The following is a 15,789-nucleotide window of genomic DNA, read 5'->3' as shown; positions in this document are numbered from 1 at the left end:
CAGGATGGATGCGCAGTACAGAAGGAGCAGGCAGAGGATCGTCAGGGAACAGGATCAGGTAAGTATTCAGTAGTCCAACAAATAGCCAGGAACCTAGAAATTAACAGGCAACCTGTGGCCAGCAGGCTGCCTGTATTTATAGTGGGGAGTGAGGGTCATGTGACGTGGCCAGCGTCACATGACCGACAGGCCAACCAGTCGAGCACCGAGTGATCAGCTCGGCGCTCAAGGCAGACTAGGAGCAGGGAGCCACCCAGCCAGCAAAGCCGCCCTGGGAATAAGGTCAAGCACAAATCCTCATTCCCAAAGCTAAGCAACAGGTCTGCGGGCAATGGGGGACCGAGTGCACCTTCGGAACCCCGTGACAGTACCCCCCCTTTTACGAGGGGCCACCGGACCCAAGACTACAGGCGATGGCTTTTCAGGGTGTTCTAAATGAAATTTACGAACAAGTCTAGGAGCATGAACCTCCCTAGCAGATACTCAAGATCTCTCTTCAGGTCCATACCCCTTCCAGTGAATAAGTTACTGCAAGGCATTACGCACCTTCCTGACATCCACTATTTTAGACACCACATACTCGACAGCATCATTAACAAGAACCGGCGAGGCTTTTGATGGTACTACTGGTTCAAAATATTTTTTAAGCAGGGATTTATGGAACACATTATGAATGTGGAATGACTCGGGCAGCTCCAACCTAAAAGATACCGGGTTAATCACCTCCGTGATCTTATATGGTCCAATAAAACGAGGAGCAAATTTTTTAGAAGTTACCTTGAGAGATAAATTCTTGGAGGACAACCATACTTTATCCCCAACCTGAAAGTTCACCCCCCTTGAACGTCTCCTATCGGCCTTGAGTTTTTGAGAACTTTGAGCCTTTTCTAGGTTCGATTGAACCCGGGCCCAAACTGTGCACAGTTCGGAGGAGAGTTTATCCGCTTCAGGGTTAGAGGAGGAGACGGACGACCCAGAATGAAAACGGGGATGAAAACCATGGTTACAAAAGAAAGGGGAGACCCCAGCAGAAGAATTGACACGGTTATTCAAAGCAAATTCATGATAAATTTACGATAGTAATTAGCGAAACCCAAAAACCGTTGTAAAGCCTTTAAGGATGAAGGCCTTACCCATTCCTTAATTGCTAAAACCTTACCAGGATCCATCTTAAAGGCGTGAGGAGTCAAAACATGCCCTAGAAACAGTATCTCCTGTACACCAAAGACACATTTCTCTTGCTTAGCGGATAGCTGGTTCTCCCTCAACACCTCTAATACTTGTTTGACATGAGACACATGAGATTCGAAATCAGGAGAGAATATCAAAATGTCGTCAAGATAGACAATAAGGAATTTGCCTAAAAACTCTCTAAGAATATCGTTCATTAAGTTTTGGAACACAGCTGGGGCATTGCTGAGTCCAAAAGGCATCACCTGATATTCAAAGTGTCCTATCGGAGTATTGAACGCTGTCTTCCATTCGTCTCCCTCCTTGATTCGGATTAGATTGTATGCCCCTTTCAGGTCAATCTTGGAAAACCAGGTTGCCCCCAGAACCTGGTTAAATAAATCCGGAATCAATGGGAGAGAGTATCTATTTTGGACAGTGATCTTATTTAGTCTCCGGTAATCAATACAAGGCCTAAGACCACCATCCCTCTTTTTAACAAAGAAAAACCCTGCTCCCATAGGAGAGACTGAAGGTCTAATATGCCCATTAGCAAGGCTCTCCTTAATATAATCTTCCATAGCCTTGCGTTCGGGCCCTGAAAGATTATAAATTCGCCCTTTAGGAAATTTGGCACCCTCTATTAGCTCTATGGCGCAATCATACGGTCTATGGGGCGGTAGAACCTCTGGAATAGGGGATGAGAATACATCAGAATATTCTTTAATAACTGAAGGTAATGTATTAGACCTTACTGAAACCCCAGCCTGGACCACGGACAAGCATGAGTCACACTTAGGTCCCCATTTCACCAACTCTCCTTTGAACCAATCAATTGTGGGGTTATGTAAACGGAGCCAAGACAACCCTAGTACCACCTCAACCGGTAGGTTCTCCAGGACTAAAAGAGAACATCTCTCAGAGTGGCACACACCCACGGTCAGAGAAATTTCAGAGGTACATGACCTCACCGTACCACCAATCAGGGGAGTAGCATCAATAGCCATGACATGGATAGGTGTAGGTAAAGCAAACATTGGAATACCCAATTTACTAGCAAATTCTAAGTCAATAAAGCTGGCCGCTGAACCGGAATCAATAAAGGCCTTACCCGGCCACTTATTAACCCCCAGAGAAATTGTTATGGGTACCAAAAGCTTATATTTAGAAAAATCAGGGTGTACCTGGTCTTTAGGTTGTCTTGCCTTAGGAGACTTGTCAGAGAGGACCCTCTTAGGACACTTGTTGATCCAATGGCCAGGATCTCCACAGTAGAAGCACTCTCCGCGTCTGCGACGAAGATTACCCCGGGTCATGCCAACCTGCATGGGATCCTCGGTGGAGACCTCAGTGTTGTCCCTGGAAAAGGCCTCTGGCTGGACCACCATCTGAGAACAGAACTGTCGTTCCTGTCGTCTCTCTCTAACTCGTCGGTCAAGTCGGACAACTAGGGTCATCATCTCCTCTAAGGTCTCTGGAACTTGATAACTGACCAATAGATCTTTTAAAATATCAGACAGACCAGACCTAAACTGACTCTTCAGGGCTGGTTCATTCCATCCAGAGGGGACACACCACCGTCTGAATTGGGTGCAATACTCCTCTGCAGGGAGATGGCCCTGAACCAGTGCCCTAAGAGCCGTCTCGGCTACCAGGGCCCTGTCTGGTTCGTCATAGAGGGTACCCAGGGCCTGAAAAAACCCCTCCACGGAAGTCAGACAACTGGCCCCAGGAGGTAACGAGAATGCCCAGTCCTGGGGATCACCCTGTAGTAGAGAAATAATAATCCCCACGCGTTGGCTCTCGGGACCGGAGGACACGGGGCGCAAACGGAAGTAGAGTTTGCAACTCTCCTTAAAGGAGAAAAACCTTCTCCGGTCTCCAGAAAAGGGTTCTGGGAGCTTGATCTGGGGTTCAACATGTGGACTGGGAGGCAGAGGAGTGGAAGAACCTTGCCCTAACTCAAAAGAAAGGAGTTTCCCTCCTAGCTCCTGCACCATCTGTGTCAAGTTAGAGACATGGTCAGTCAGGGTAATAAGAGGATTCATGATACAGTGGTTGTTGGGCCTGTTAATCTGTAACGGTCACGTCCACACACACACACAGGGGAAAGGGTAGTGACCACTGCGCTCCACCCTCACCCCTGGCCCTGCCTACTTGCCTCACGAGTCCTGATGACAGGGGACAACTGGACGGCAGTCCCTAACTTAGGATATGTGCAGGGAAGACAGACAAGACAAAATACGGAACATGAACGGACCGGGTCAGAACCAAGAGAGCTACGCAGTACAACGGATTAAGCAAAGAATGGTCAGGAGAAGCCGGGGTCAAATACCAGGAGAGTAGCAAGGTACAAGAGGAGTCCTAAGAGAGTAGTCAGGTGGGAGCCGAGGTCACAATACCAGGATGGATGCGCAGTACAGAAGGAGCAGGCAGAGGATCGTCAGGGAACAGGATCAGGTAAGTATTCAGTAGTCCAACAAATAGCCAGGAACCTAGAAATTAACAGGCAACCTGTGGCCAGCAGGCTGCCTGTATTTATAGTGGGGAGTGAGGGTCATGTGACGTGGCCAGCGTCACATGACCGACAGGCCAACCAGTCGAGCACCGAGTGATCAGCTCGGCGCTCAAAGCAGACTAGGAGCAGGGAGCCACCCAGCCAGCAAAGCCGCCCTGGGAATGAGGTCAAGCACAAATCCTCATTCCCAAAGCTAAGCAACAGGTCTGCGGGCAATGGGGGACCAAGTGCACCTTCGGAACCCCGTGACACATACTTCTCTAATCTGTTTAGATCTTTGGTTCCTCTGTTATGATTAGCTTGTATGTAAAATAAGATAGAAAGTATCAACATAGCAAATTGGCTTTCCTGTGTTATATTTGCTGCTTTTCCTGTATTTCAGTTTTGATATCTATAGAGGACAAAATAATCACAAGGAACTATTATGCACAAATTCTATATATTCAGAAACCAATTTTCATATCAATAGACTAGCACATCCCATTCTGTACAGATCACTTTTCAGTTGCTATCTCCTTATCATCACAGACACGATTACAATCAAAGGCAACATCTCTATAATAAAGCTGGAGACAGAAAGATAACACAACACTGAGAATAGGCTTTTTGAAGAGCTCACCTCTTTCTCCTACCTTCACAGTCACTTGAATAGGTCACAGAGCATGCCCACAACATTCTCCCATATATTTTAGTTTATTACAAAAATATATAATTTTTATTCCCTTTCATGTATTATATTTTAACATGGTACTCTGCACAGTATGTCAATTCTACTTGTGAAATTTTGATTCAAGGCATGCCTTAATATAATATTATTGTCTTGTACAGTGCTGTACATATGGAAGGAGCAGCAGTCTTACGTGGCGCAGCGGTAGGACTCGAACAACAGTGGCCAACAGTTTCCAGTGCAACACCAGGTAAAGACAACTCTATCAAAATATATATATATATGTAAAATACAATTCTATTTACTAAAATATGTTTAAACTGAATTACTAAAATCAGTGTATAGTATAGCTAAGTTTTTCAATAGCGTCCTAAATAGACAATATAGGGGAGATTTGTCAAAACTGGTACTGAGGAAAACCATATTGATTCTTTCATTTTTCAGAGTTCCTTTTGAAATTGAAAGGATCAATCTGATTGGTTATCCTTAGCACCAGTTTTGATAAATTTCCCCCTATATTTAAAATGCAAATAAAAATGTTAAAGTGCAAGGATAAAGATACAAATGACAAAATTAATCAGCACCTCCAAACAAAGTAAAATAAATTAGAAGGTGCAAATTTACAGTCATGTCTCCAAATCAAAAATGAACAAACAAGATACAGCAACAAATTTGGGCCATAACAAGTTATAAACTATAAATTTGAAATTTTTAAGCACACATTTTCAGGATGCTTTGTAAGCCCACCTATGACAACAAGGCATCCTCACTAAGTTGGGTACTTATTAGAGAACCAGGCAAGATTCAGATTTGAAATTAGCCAAAAAAATTTAAGAGCGAGAGAGACTAGAATAAAAATGTGAATTCCTTACAAAATATATGTGCGTTGTATAAGGGGTACTTTGTATTTGCTATATTAATATTATATATGACATTTTTGCAGTAATGGGATGTCACCATCAACATACATTCACTAGTTCATATTTTATTGGAAAAAAAAAAGTATGTGCTCAAAATAATCCATAGACATTGATAAACTATAAAGTTCATATAATATCCATGCCTTAACTATGCTTATTAGAATTATATGCACTGAAAATCTTGGCTTGAGCTAAATGTGTCCATTGATTGATATGCAATATAATCATACTATGCTCAACACTGGTTGCAAGTCTTGGCAAATTCTGAGGCTTTAGTATGCTTTGGGAATTTTTTTTACATCTAAGATAAGACAGTAAGTCAGCATAACAAGATTGTCCTTTGATGTACACTAATGCTTTGTAAGTGCACTGGCTTGAAATTTTAAGCAAGCAATTTAACCACTTCACATCCGGGCCATTTACCCACTTCCTGACCAGGCTTAAATTAGCAAATCTGAAATGTGTCATTTTAAGTGGTAATAACTTTGGAATGCTTTTATTTATCCAATCCATTCTGAGATTGTTTTCTCATGACAAATTCAACTTCATGACAGTTGTAAATTTGAGTCTATATATTTCTCCTTTATTTATAAAATAATCCAAAATTTACCAAACATTTAGAAAAATTCTCAATTTTCTAAATTTCAATTTCTCTGCTTTTAAAACAGAAAGTGATACCTCATAAAATATGTATTACTTAACATTCCCCATATGTCTACTTTATGTTGGCATCATTTTGTATAATGCAATTTTTTTTTAAGACGTTAGAAGGCTTAGAATTTTAGAAGCAATTCTTAAAATTTTTAAGAAAATTTCCAAAACCCACTTTTTAAGGACCAGTTCAGGTCTGAAGTCACTTTGTGGGGCTTACATAGTGGAAACCCCCCATAAATGACCCCATTGTAGAAACTAGACCCCTTAAGTTACTCAAAACTGATTTAACTTTTTTTTTAACCCTTTAGGTGTTCCATAAGAATTAACGGAAAATGGAGATTACATTTCTAAATTTCACTTTTTTGGCAGATTTTCCATTTTAATTCATTTTTTTCTTTAACACATCAAGGGTTAACAGCCCAACAAAACTCAATATTTATTACCCTGATTCTTCTTTTTACATAAACATCCAACATGTGGTCGTAAACTGATGTAAGAGCACAGGGCAGGGCGCAGAAGAAAAGGAGCGCCATATGGTTTTAAGAAGGCAGATTTTGCTGAACTGGTTTTTAGATGCCATGTCCCATTTGAAGCCCCCCTGAAGCATCCTTACAGTAGAAACTCCCAAAAAGTGACTCCATTTTGGAAACCTGGGGATAAGGGGCCAGTATTATTGGTACTATTTGGGGGTACATATGATTTGCTCTATATTACTATATAGTTTTTTTTTTTTAACAACATTCATCTGGCAAGGTAGATCATGTGCTATTTGTTTCAGTTTTACATAATAAAGCATTTTTTTTTATTATGTTTGTGTGTCTCCATTTTCTGAATGCCATATTTTTTTTAATTTTTCTGCTGATCGTCTTCTGCAGGGGCTCGTTTTTTTACAGGAAGAGTTGACGTTTTTATTGGTACCATTTTTGGGTACATATGATTTTTTTGTTCATTCATGATTACACTTTATGCGGCAAGGTGACCAAATAATTGGTGTCAAGGCTGAAGGTGGGGGAACCCTCAGCCGTGTGGTGTCAATAAGAAAGGGTAGCTGCTGGGCCAGGACAGGAATCAGGGAGCAGGTCATCTCCTATCGCATCCCTAAATCTGACCCTGACTCCTAAATCTGACCCTGATGGTAGGAGGGCTCATACTCCGTAACCTAGGGTTCCTACTAGCCCTCAGGATAGCCCTGGACTAGGAGCAGGGTAAGACGACCTGTTCCTGCTAGGCACGGATGAACAGGAGTCTCACTGGCCAAGCTGCTAGAAAGGGGAAACATATACAGCATATGGCAATGGCAGGTAGTGAAACTAGTACCACACCTACCTGTCACAGACACACAGACTGGAACCCGTGCACAAGTGCTAATGTCCACACCAAACACAAACAGACACAGCACACACACAAAGCACACAGGAACCCAGAAATCATAAGCTGCAATAAACATAGAGACACCACTAGACATAACATAAGAAGATCAATGTCTAAACATTATTTATGACCACAAAGGTGGCCCTCACTGGAAGATGGTATATGAGACCAGGAGGATGACTCCAGCAAACACCATGGCTGGAGTACCCCTCTGCTTCTGGCATCCAGCAGGAGCTAAATAGCCCAAGTAGCCACACCCACACACAGACACACCCAGTGTTCACACACTAGGAAGGGAATTAACCCTTCCAACACCAGGCAAGGGAAGAAAGACACTAAAAGGAGAAGTGTACACACAAACATCACACTCCACTTGTTACCGCCGGCAACGGCATGCGAGGCAACCATGTCCTGGGAATCAGCCAGAAGGCCAAGACACTGCCACCACATGCACACAACACCACACGTTGCCACGGGCAACCGCAAGTGAAGGAAAGTGTCACAAAACACAACATAGGCCGTGACAATTGGTTGTTTTAGCACAGTTTTTATTTTTTATTTTTTTCAGCGTTCACCTGAGGGGTTAGGTCATGTTATACTTTTATAGAGCAGATTGTTACTGATGTGGCAATACCTAATATGCATACTTTTTCTTATTTTTTTAAGTTTTACACAATAATAGCATTTTTGAAACAAAAAAAATGATGTTTTAATGTCTCCATGTTCTGAGAGGAATAGTTTTTTTTATGTAGGGGCTAATTTTTTGCGAGATGAGGTGACGGTTTTATTGATACCATTTTGTGGGACATACGCCTTTTTGATCACTTGGAGTTGCATTTTTTGTTATGTAAGGTGACATAAATGTTTTTTTGACACAGTTTATTTTATGGTGTCTATCAGACGGGGTGGTTCATGTGATATATTTATAGAGCCAGTTGTTACAGACGTGGAAATACCAAATATGTCTATTTTATAATTTTGTTTTATATTTTTAACATTTTTTTTATTACTAAATTTGAGAATTATTTTTTTTTACATGTGAAACCTTTATTTGAATTTTTTTTAAAACACTTAATTTTTTTATTTTAATTTTACACTTTGCATCCCCCATAAGGTCCTACAAGACCTCTAGGGGACATTTAACTTATTTATATTTATTTTTTCACTCTTGATTTCTCCTGTAACTGGGGATGAACAGCAGAACACAATGCTGTACAGCCTCAGTGCTGGGCTGATCAAGGTCTGTGAAAGACCCGACAGCTCCTGCACTCTCCCGGCCCCGGCGGTCACATGACCACTGGGCCGGGACAGGAAGCGCATAGAGCTTCCTGATCTGTATACATAGAACTCGCTGAGCGCTGTGTAAATATATATTTTTAGTGCAACCTGCGCTAAATAGCTTGAAATTGTTTGGCTGCTGCACACAGCGACAATATCCACGCTACATCTCCTGTGTAACGTGTACATATCCAAAATATCAGTGACATTCAGTCTAATTTTTTTTGCTGCTGGTGGCAGGGATATTACCTGCGCTACATCTCCAGTATAACGTTAGTGCATCCGAAATATCAGTGACATTCACTTAAATTTTTATCACCGCTGGTGACAGCGACATTATCTACATTACATCTCCTGTGTAACTTGTGCGCAGCCTAAAAATATCTGTGACATTCACTGTACTTTTTCCGTAGACTGTGTCCGCTGCGGACAGTTACATTACCTGCGCTACATCTCCTGCATAATGTTTGCCCATTCTAAATATCAGTGACATTAATTCAGTGTAATTTTTTATTAGCCGCTGGTGACAGCGACATTACTTGCTCTATACCTCCTGTATAATGTTTGTGCGTCCTAAATATCAGTGACATTAATTCAGTGTAATTTTTTACTAGCCGCTGGTGACAGCGACATTACTTGCGCTATCCCTCCTGTATAACGTTTGAGCATCCTGAATATCAGTGACATTAATTCAGTGTAATTTTTTATTAGCCCCTGGTGACAGCAACATTACTTGCGCTATGCCTCCTATATAACGTTTGCGCATCCTAAAATTATCTGTGACTTTCAGTGTACTTTTTTCGTGGACGCTGCAGACAGCGACATTATCTGTGCTACATCTCCTGTTGAACGTGTGTGCATCCTAACAATATCTATGACATTCTGTGCACTTTATTTGCGCATACACTGCGCTACTGTACGTGTGACATACTTGCAAGCATATATACCATTTAACATGCGCAAGGCAAACAGTAGGGGAAGGGGAAGTGGCCGTTCTGCTGATGGTGCATGTAGAGGCCGTAGCCCTGGGCACGGTGAATCTGTGCCTGCTGCCAGAGCACAAGAAACACACTTATCCATGATACCTAGCTTCATGTCCCAGTTTGCAGGGCGCTGCAGGACACCACTCTTGAAGTCGGACCAGTGCGACCAGGTGGTCGGTTGGATTTCAGCAGATAATGCTTCCAGTCGGTTAAGCACCACCCTGTCTTCCACAAATTCCAGTCTCAGTAGCGAAGAGTCTGGTCAACAGAATCCTCACCCTGATACTCCTTCCTCCAACCATGGAGAGTCTTGACAAACAAGTGATCCCACACTCGGATATTCCGAGGAGCTCTTTTCCTCGCCATTCCTTGATTTGGGCCTATTGACAAGCCCGCTTGAAGAGGGACATGAGGAGATATTGTGCCCTGATTCCCAAACTCTTGAGCATCCACAAGAAGATGACGATGCGACACAGTTGCCAATAAGTCAATCGCAATTAGTGTCTCAAGAGGTTGATGATGAGGATGAGACAGTGGAAAAGGAGGTGGTGGACGATGAAATCACTGACCCAACCTGGGAAGGTGGCAAGCCGAGCGAGGACAGCAGTACAGAGGGGGAGGCATCCTCAGCACCGCAAGAGGCTGAAAGAGGCAGTGGGGTGGCAAAAGGGAGAAGGCAAGCCACACCAAACAGGTCCGCAACTGTTCCCTGGATCACCCCCTTGCAGAAATCTCTCTTGCCAAGGGGTAGGTGTTCTGCAGTCTGGCGCTTTTTTGAGGTAAGTGCGGACAATAAAAGAATTGTCATTTGCAACCTGTGCCGTACCAAAATGAGCAGGGGCATGAACACTAGCAACCTCACCACCAGCAGCATGATCCGCCACATGGCATGAAAGCACCCTAAAGGTGGGCCAAAAGCCTGGGTCCACAATCAGTGTCTGCGGGTCACACCACTGCCTCTTCTTCCCCTGTGTTATGTGCTGGCCAATCCCCTGTCCTAGACGCAGGCCCGATTGCCTCCCGCCATGAACCTGGAATTTCGCAAGCACCATCAGCTAGCACATCCACTTCTGTGTCCCAGAGCAGTGTACAGATGTCTATACCCCAGGCCTGAGAACAAAAGCGCAAATACCCAGCCACCCACCCACAGGCCATAGCACTAAATGCGCACCTTTCCAAATTGCCGGAAATGTTGCCATTTAGGCTTGTGGACACTGAGGCTTTCCGCAGCCTGATGGTGCTGGCCATCCCGCGTTACTCTGTCCCCAGTCGCCAATATTTTTCACGGTGTGCCCTCCTAGCCTTACACCAGCATGTGTCCCGTAACATCACCCGTGCCCTGACCAACCCATTTATTGGGAAGGTCCACTTAATGACTGGCCAGGGACGCAACATTTTCCTGACGGCACACTGGGTGAACGTTGTGGAGGGTGGGAGCGAGTCGTACCCTGGGAAAGCACAGGTGCAACCAACGCCAAGCATTGTGGGCCCTACTTCCATCAGGGTTTCCTCCACCATCTACGTTAGTGGCTGCAACTTCTCCTCCACCTCTTCCTCCACTTCCTCCTCTGAATTATCATCTTGCAGCACCAGTCAGACATCAGCCAGTAGCTGAAAGAACTGTAGCACTGCAGTGGGGAAGCGGCAACAGGCCAAGTTTAAACTGATCTGCTTAGGTGACAAACAGCACACCGCCGCAAAGCTGTTGCAGGGTATAAGGAACCAGACTGAGCTGTGGCTCTCGCCACTCAACCTGGCATGGTTGTGTCTGATAATGACCATAACTTGGTAGCGGCTTTGGAACTCGCCAAGCTCACACACATACCATGCCTAGCCCACGTGTTCAACCAAGTGGTTCAGCGGTTTCTCAAAACCTGCCCCAATTTGCCTGAGCTACTGGTGAAGGTGTGCTGCGTGTGTGCCCATTTCCACAAGTCATCGACAGCTTCTGCCACTCTGGCAACGCTGCAGCAACGCTTTCAATTTCCAGCTCACCGACTGTTGTGTGTCGTGAGCACTCGCTGGAACTCCACGTTCTAGATGTTGGCCAGGCTTTGTGAGCAGCAGATGGCAGTAGTGGAATACCAGCTGAAACATGGTCGTAGTCTTTCCAATCAGCCTCCGCTCTTCACAAGCCACGAGTGGGCATTGATGTCTGACCTCTGTGAGGTTTTAAGAAACTTTGAGTAATCAACACAGATGGTGAGCGGCATCTTCTGTGTCTACAACACTCGCTGCTCACAATTAAGTCGGACGCTTTGCATGTGGAAGAGGTGGAAATGGGGGAAGACAGTACACAGAGTAATAGCCCGACCACCCTCAGTTCGTCTTCTCAGCGCGAATTGGATGATGATGATGATGAGGAGGAGGAGGAGCAGGAGACGGTTGCCTCTGCTACAGAGGGTAGTACCCATGGAAGTTTTATTCCATCTGTTTAGCATGGATGGGTAGAAGAGGAGGGAGAGAATGAGGAGATTGAGAGTCATCCTCCTGATAAGGACAACAAGTCTTGTCTGTTGGGACTCTGGCACACATGGCTGACTTTATGTTATGTTGCCTTTCCCGTGACCCTTGCTTTGTACGCATTTTGGCCGACACCGATTACTGGTTGTTCACCCTTCTCAACCCCGGCTACAAAGAGAACTTCTCATCTCTCATTCCTTTGGTGGAGAGGACGATCAAAATGATGCAATACCAGTAAGTCCTTGTGGAAAAATTTCTCCAAAAATTTTCAACTGACAACGCTGGCTGTAGAGTACGTAGTTCCTTCCCCAACCGAGGAGATGAAACGAGGGGAACACACAGCAGTTTCAACAGAGGCATGGCAACACTCTCCAAGGCCTGGGACAGTTTTATGACACCCCGCTAGCAACATCAACCTGATGCGCGGCCTAGTTTCACAAGGAGGGAAAAATTCTGGAAGATGGTGAAAGAGTACGTAGCAGACCGCGTCAGTGTCCTCAGTGATCCCTCTGTGCCTTACAACTATTGGGTGTCCAAGCTGGACACGTGGCACGAACTGGCGCTTTACGCCTTGGAGGTGTTGGCCTGCCTTCCACCAGTGGTTTGTCAGAGCTTGTATTTAGTGCTGCTGCGGGCATAATAACTGATAAGCGCATCTGCCTGTCAACCGAAAATGCTGACAGTTTGACTCTTAGAAAAATTAACAAGGCCTGGATTGCCCCTGACTTCTCTACTCCAACAGAGTAAAGCGGCTGAATATAAAGGCACTCTAAATGTGGCTTTTATGGTGTATTGAATACACTGCATTCCCATGTACCCCTTCCACCACTAAAAAGAGTATATGGTTCAATTTCAATTTTCTCATCCTCCTCCTTCTCCTCCATCATATCAACATGCTTATTAGGCTTCCCTCACTCCTAATGTTTTAGAGGGTCAGCTCAGCATCAGGCCCTCACCCATAATGATTTAGAGGGTCACCAGCAGGCCCTCGCCCATAATGTTTTTGAGGATCACCAGCAGGCCCTCGCCCATAATGTTTTTGAGGGTCACCAGCAGGCCCTCGCCTATAATGTTTTAGAGGGTCACCAGTAGGTCATTGTTTTTAATGTTTTAGAGGGTCACCAGCAGGCCCTCGCCCATAATGTTTTTATGGGTCACCAGCAGGCCCTTGCTCCTAATGTTTTTGAGTGTCACCAGCAGGCCCTCGCCCATAATGTTTAGAGGGTCAACAGCAGGACATTGTTCATAATGTTTTTGAGGGTTACCAGCAAGCACTCGCCCCTAATGTTTTAGATGGTCAGCTCAGCAGCAGACCCTCACCCTTAATGTTTTAGATGGTCAGCTCAGCAGCACACCCTCACCTCTAATGTTTTATATGGTCAGATGCGCAGCAGGCCCTCGCCCCTAATGTTTTGGATGGTCAGATCAGATCACTTAGTGCATAGGCTTTCCCACTTCCTAAACAATTGTACCACAATGTGAATGAGGCCCTCCTTTATGTGATATACAGGTTGTATCAGAGTGCCTCTTCCTTGTAATTTTTGGCAGCACTTGCACTTTATATTCAAGTAAATATAAAGGAAAGTATGTTTCCTAACAATTTTTCCTCTAAAATATATTTTATCTTCGGTTTTGTGCGTATTATTGTCAGTCTGTTAAAGTGGCGTAATAATCGGACAACATTGTTCCCAGCAGCGACCTGGGAGTTCACCTTTCCTGTGAACCAGACACCCTCCTCTCTTCAGAGCACGGGGTGCCTGGTTTAATGCTCTGGTTCTCCCATTGACTTCCATTGTGCTTGGGTGTTCTACTCGAGCACCTGAGCACTTTGGTGCTCGACCAACACTAATAGTAAGTATTAAATTTCAAATAGCTTAAAGCAACAGAAATATATTTTCTTTGTTCAATTCTCAGATACTGTGCATTAGTGGCTTGGAAAGAGAAGTGTCAATTTTATTTTAAAATCAAGAAATGTAAGGCTAAGTGGAGAATTAATTAAGATTGGCATTTTATATGCTGGTTTTAATATCTGTCCTGCTGGTGTCAGATGGGCCACAATTATTAACCTCCTGACAGAGGTCACATTAAATGTTAAATGTTCCAGCATACAAAACTTTTAAATTTTTTCTACTATTTTTTATTTTTTTATTTTACAGGATGAATTGTAGGTTTTTTAGGAACCATTTTGGGGTATATACAGTTTATTAACTTTTATTATTTAATTTTTGGGGGAAGATAAAAAAAACATACATTTTTACATTATATTGTGGAATTTGTTTGTGACGTTAACTGAGTGGTAAAAATAACATAATTTTTTAATGTGGGTCAGTACAATGATGATAATGCCACATTTCTATATATTTTTACTGTTTTTCCTTTCATCCTGCAGCCGGCCACCTCTGCATCTGCTCCCTCATTCTCCTCCAGACTGAAAGGGAGGGAGAGCAGCTGCTTTAGCGGTTCATATCTCTGGTTTGGTACCAGCTGGAGATATGGACTTTGCATTGATATCCCTATTAGAAATTGGGATGCAGTGAATGTAGCTGAAAGTGAAAGTAAAAGGTTTTACGCGTTTATTCCTGACTTGATATCTCCTGCTTATGTTCTGCTAATGCTGTCATTTTGGTCTCGTATGAAAGCCTATAATGCCATCTTTCAAATAAGGCCCATGTCTCTAGTTGCTACCAATAAGGAGATATGAGCAGCTAAAGAAGCCCCCCTTTTTCCAGAGCCCAAGCTGAGCTTGGGCAAAACAGTTATTATGGTTAAGAAGCAAACATGGGGCAGGGAATGTGCTTCCGAATTTTTACACCAACTTGGACACATTGTTAGGGTATCCAATTTGTAAAGGGTGTTCAATATAGATAAATATTATGTAGTTGGATACTACTATTCTGCATCCAAATTATACCCTGGGGAAGTAACAATTGGATGGTCTCTTTTTGAGAAGAAACTGGGGGTAGTTGTAGATCATAGACTAAATAACAGCAGGCAATGTCAATCAGCTGCTTCTAAGGTAAGCAAGATATTGTCATGTATTAAATGAGGCATGGACTCAAAGGACAAGGTCATAATATTATCACTTTACAATGAATTGGTGTGGCCTCATCTGAAATATTGAGTTCAGTTATGGGCACCAGGCCATAGAAAGAATGCCCTGGAGCTCAAAAAAGTACGAAGAAAAGAGGCATCAAAGGGTGGGGTATGATTAATCTATATAAACATATAAATGGCACATACAAAAATATGATAAAAAGCTGTTTCATGTAAAATCCCATCAAAATACTGTACAAGGGGCAAGAGAAAGTTCCAGAGACAACAGTGCTTCTGTACCATAAGAATTGTGAATCAGTGTAATAGTGTAACTTAGGTGATAGTCTCAACAGAAACAATGGCTGACTTCAAAAAGTTTTAGACAATTTCCTAAAACAAAATAACATTAACGCTTATGTAAATTCATACAATTCTTATTTTAAATGCCGATTCTGTCTGATCAACACTTGGGATCAGGAGGAGAAGTTTTCCTTTTTGGGGTAGATTGGTTCATGCTTTATACCGTAGGTTTCCTACCGTCTTCTGGATTAATAGGAGAAGCATTTTTCTAAACTTTACCATTTCACTTTTTCTTTCTATCCATGTCTTTTCCCATCCCTTGGTTGAACTTGATTTGACATATGTCTTTTTTAACCATACTGTATTACCTGGTTACTATGATGGCCATACGTGCATTTTCCACCTGACATAGAAAAAAATGCTTGTTCCTCA

At 43.3% G+C, this 15,789-nt stretch overlaps 1 protein-coding gene across 3 annotated transcripts in view; it reads left to right on the top strand.

Moving 5' to 3' along the window:
* Positions 1–15,789, top strand: part of LOC121008928 (protocadherin alpha-2-like) — a 381,217-nt gene that overhangs the window by 322,132 nt on the left and 43,296 nt on the right. For all 3 annotated transcript variants that reach the window (XM_040441718.1, XM_040441729.1, XM_040441707.1), the window contains one exon: positions 4,517–4,605. In XM_040441718.1, the coding sequence (XP_040297652.1) occupies positions 4,517–4,605 (89 nt within the window). The remainder of the gene's footprint in view (positions 1–4,516; positions 4,606–15,789) is intronic.

The sequence above is a fragment of the Bufo bufo genome, chromosome 1, assembly GCF_905171765.1.
Source record: "Bufo bufo chromosome 1, aBufBuf1.1, whole genome shotgun sequence".
Taxonomy (NCBI): domain Eukaryota; kingdom Metazoa; phylum Chordata; class Amphibia; order Anura; family Bufonidae; genus Bufo; species Bufo bufo.
The sequence above is the reverse complement of the archived record's forward strand: the minus strand, read 5'-3'. Positions and strand labels throughout refer to the sequence as shown.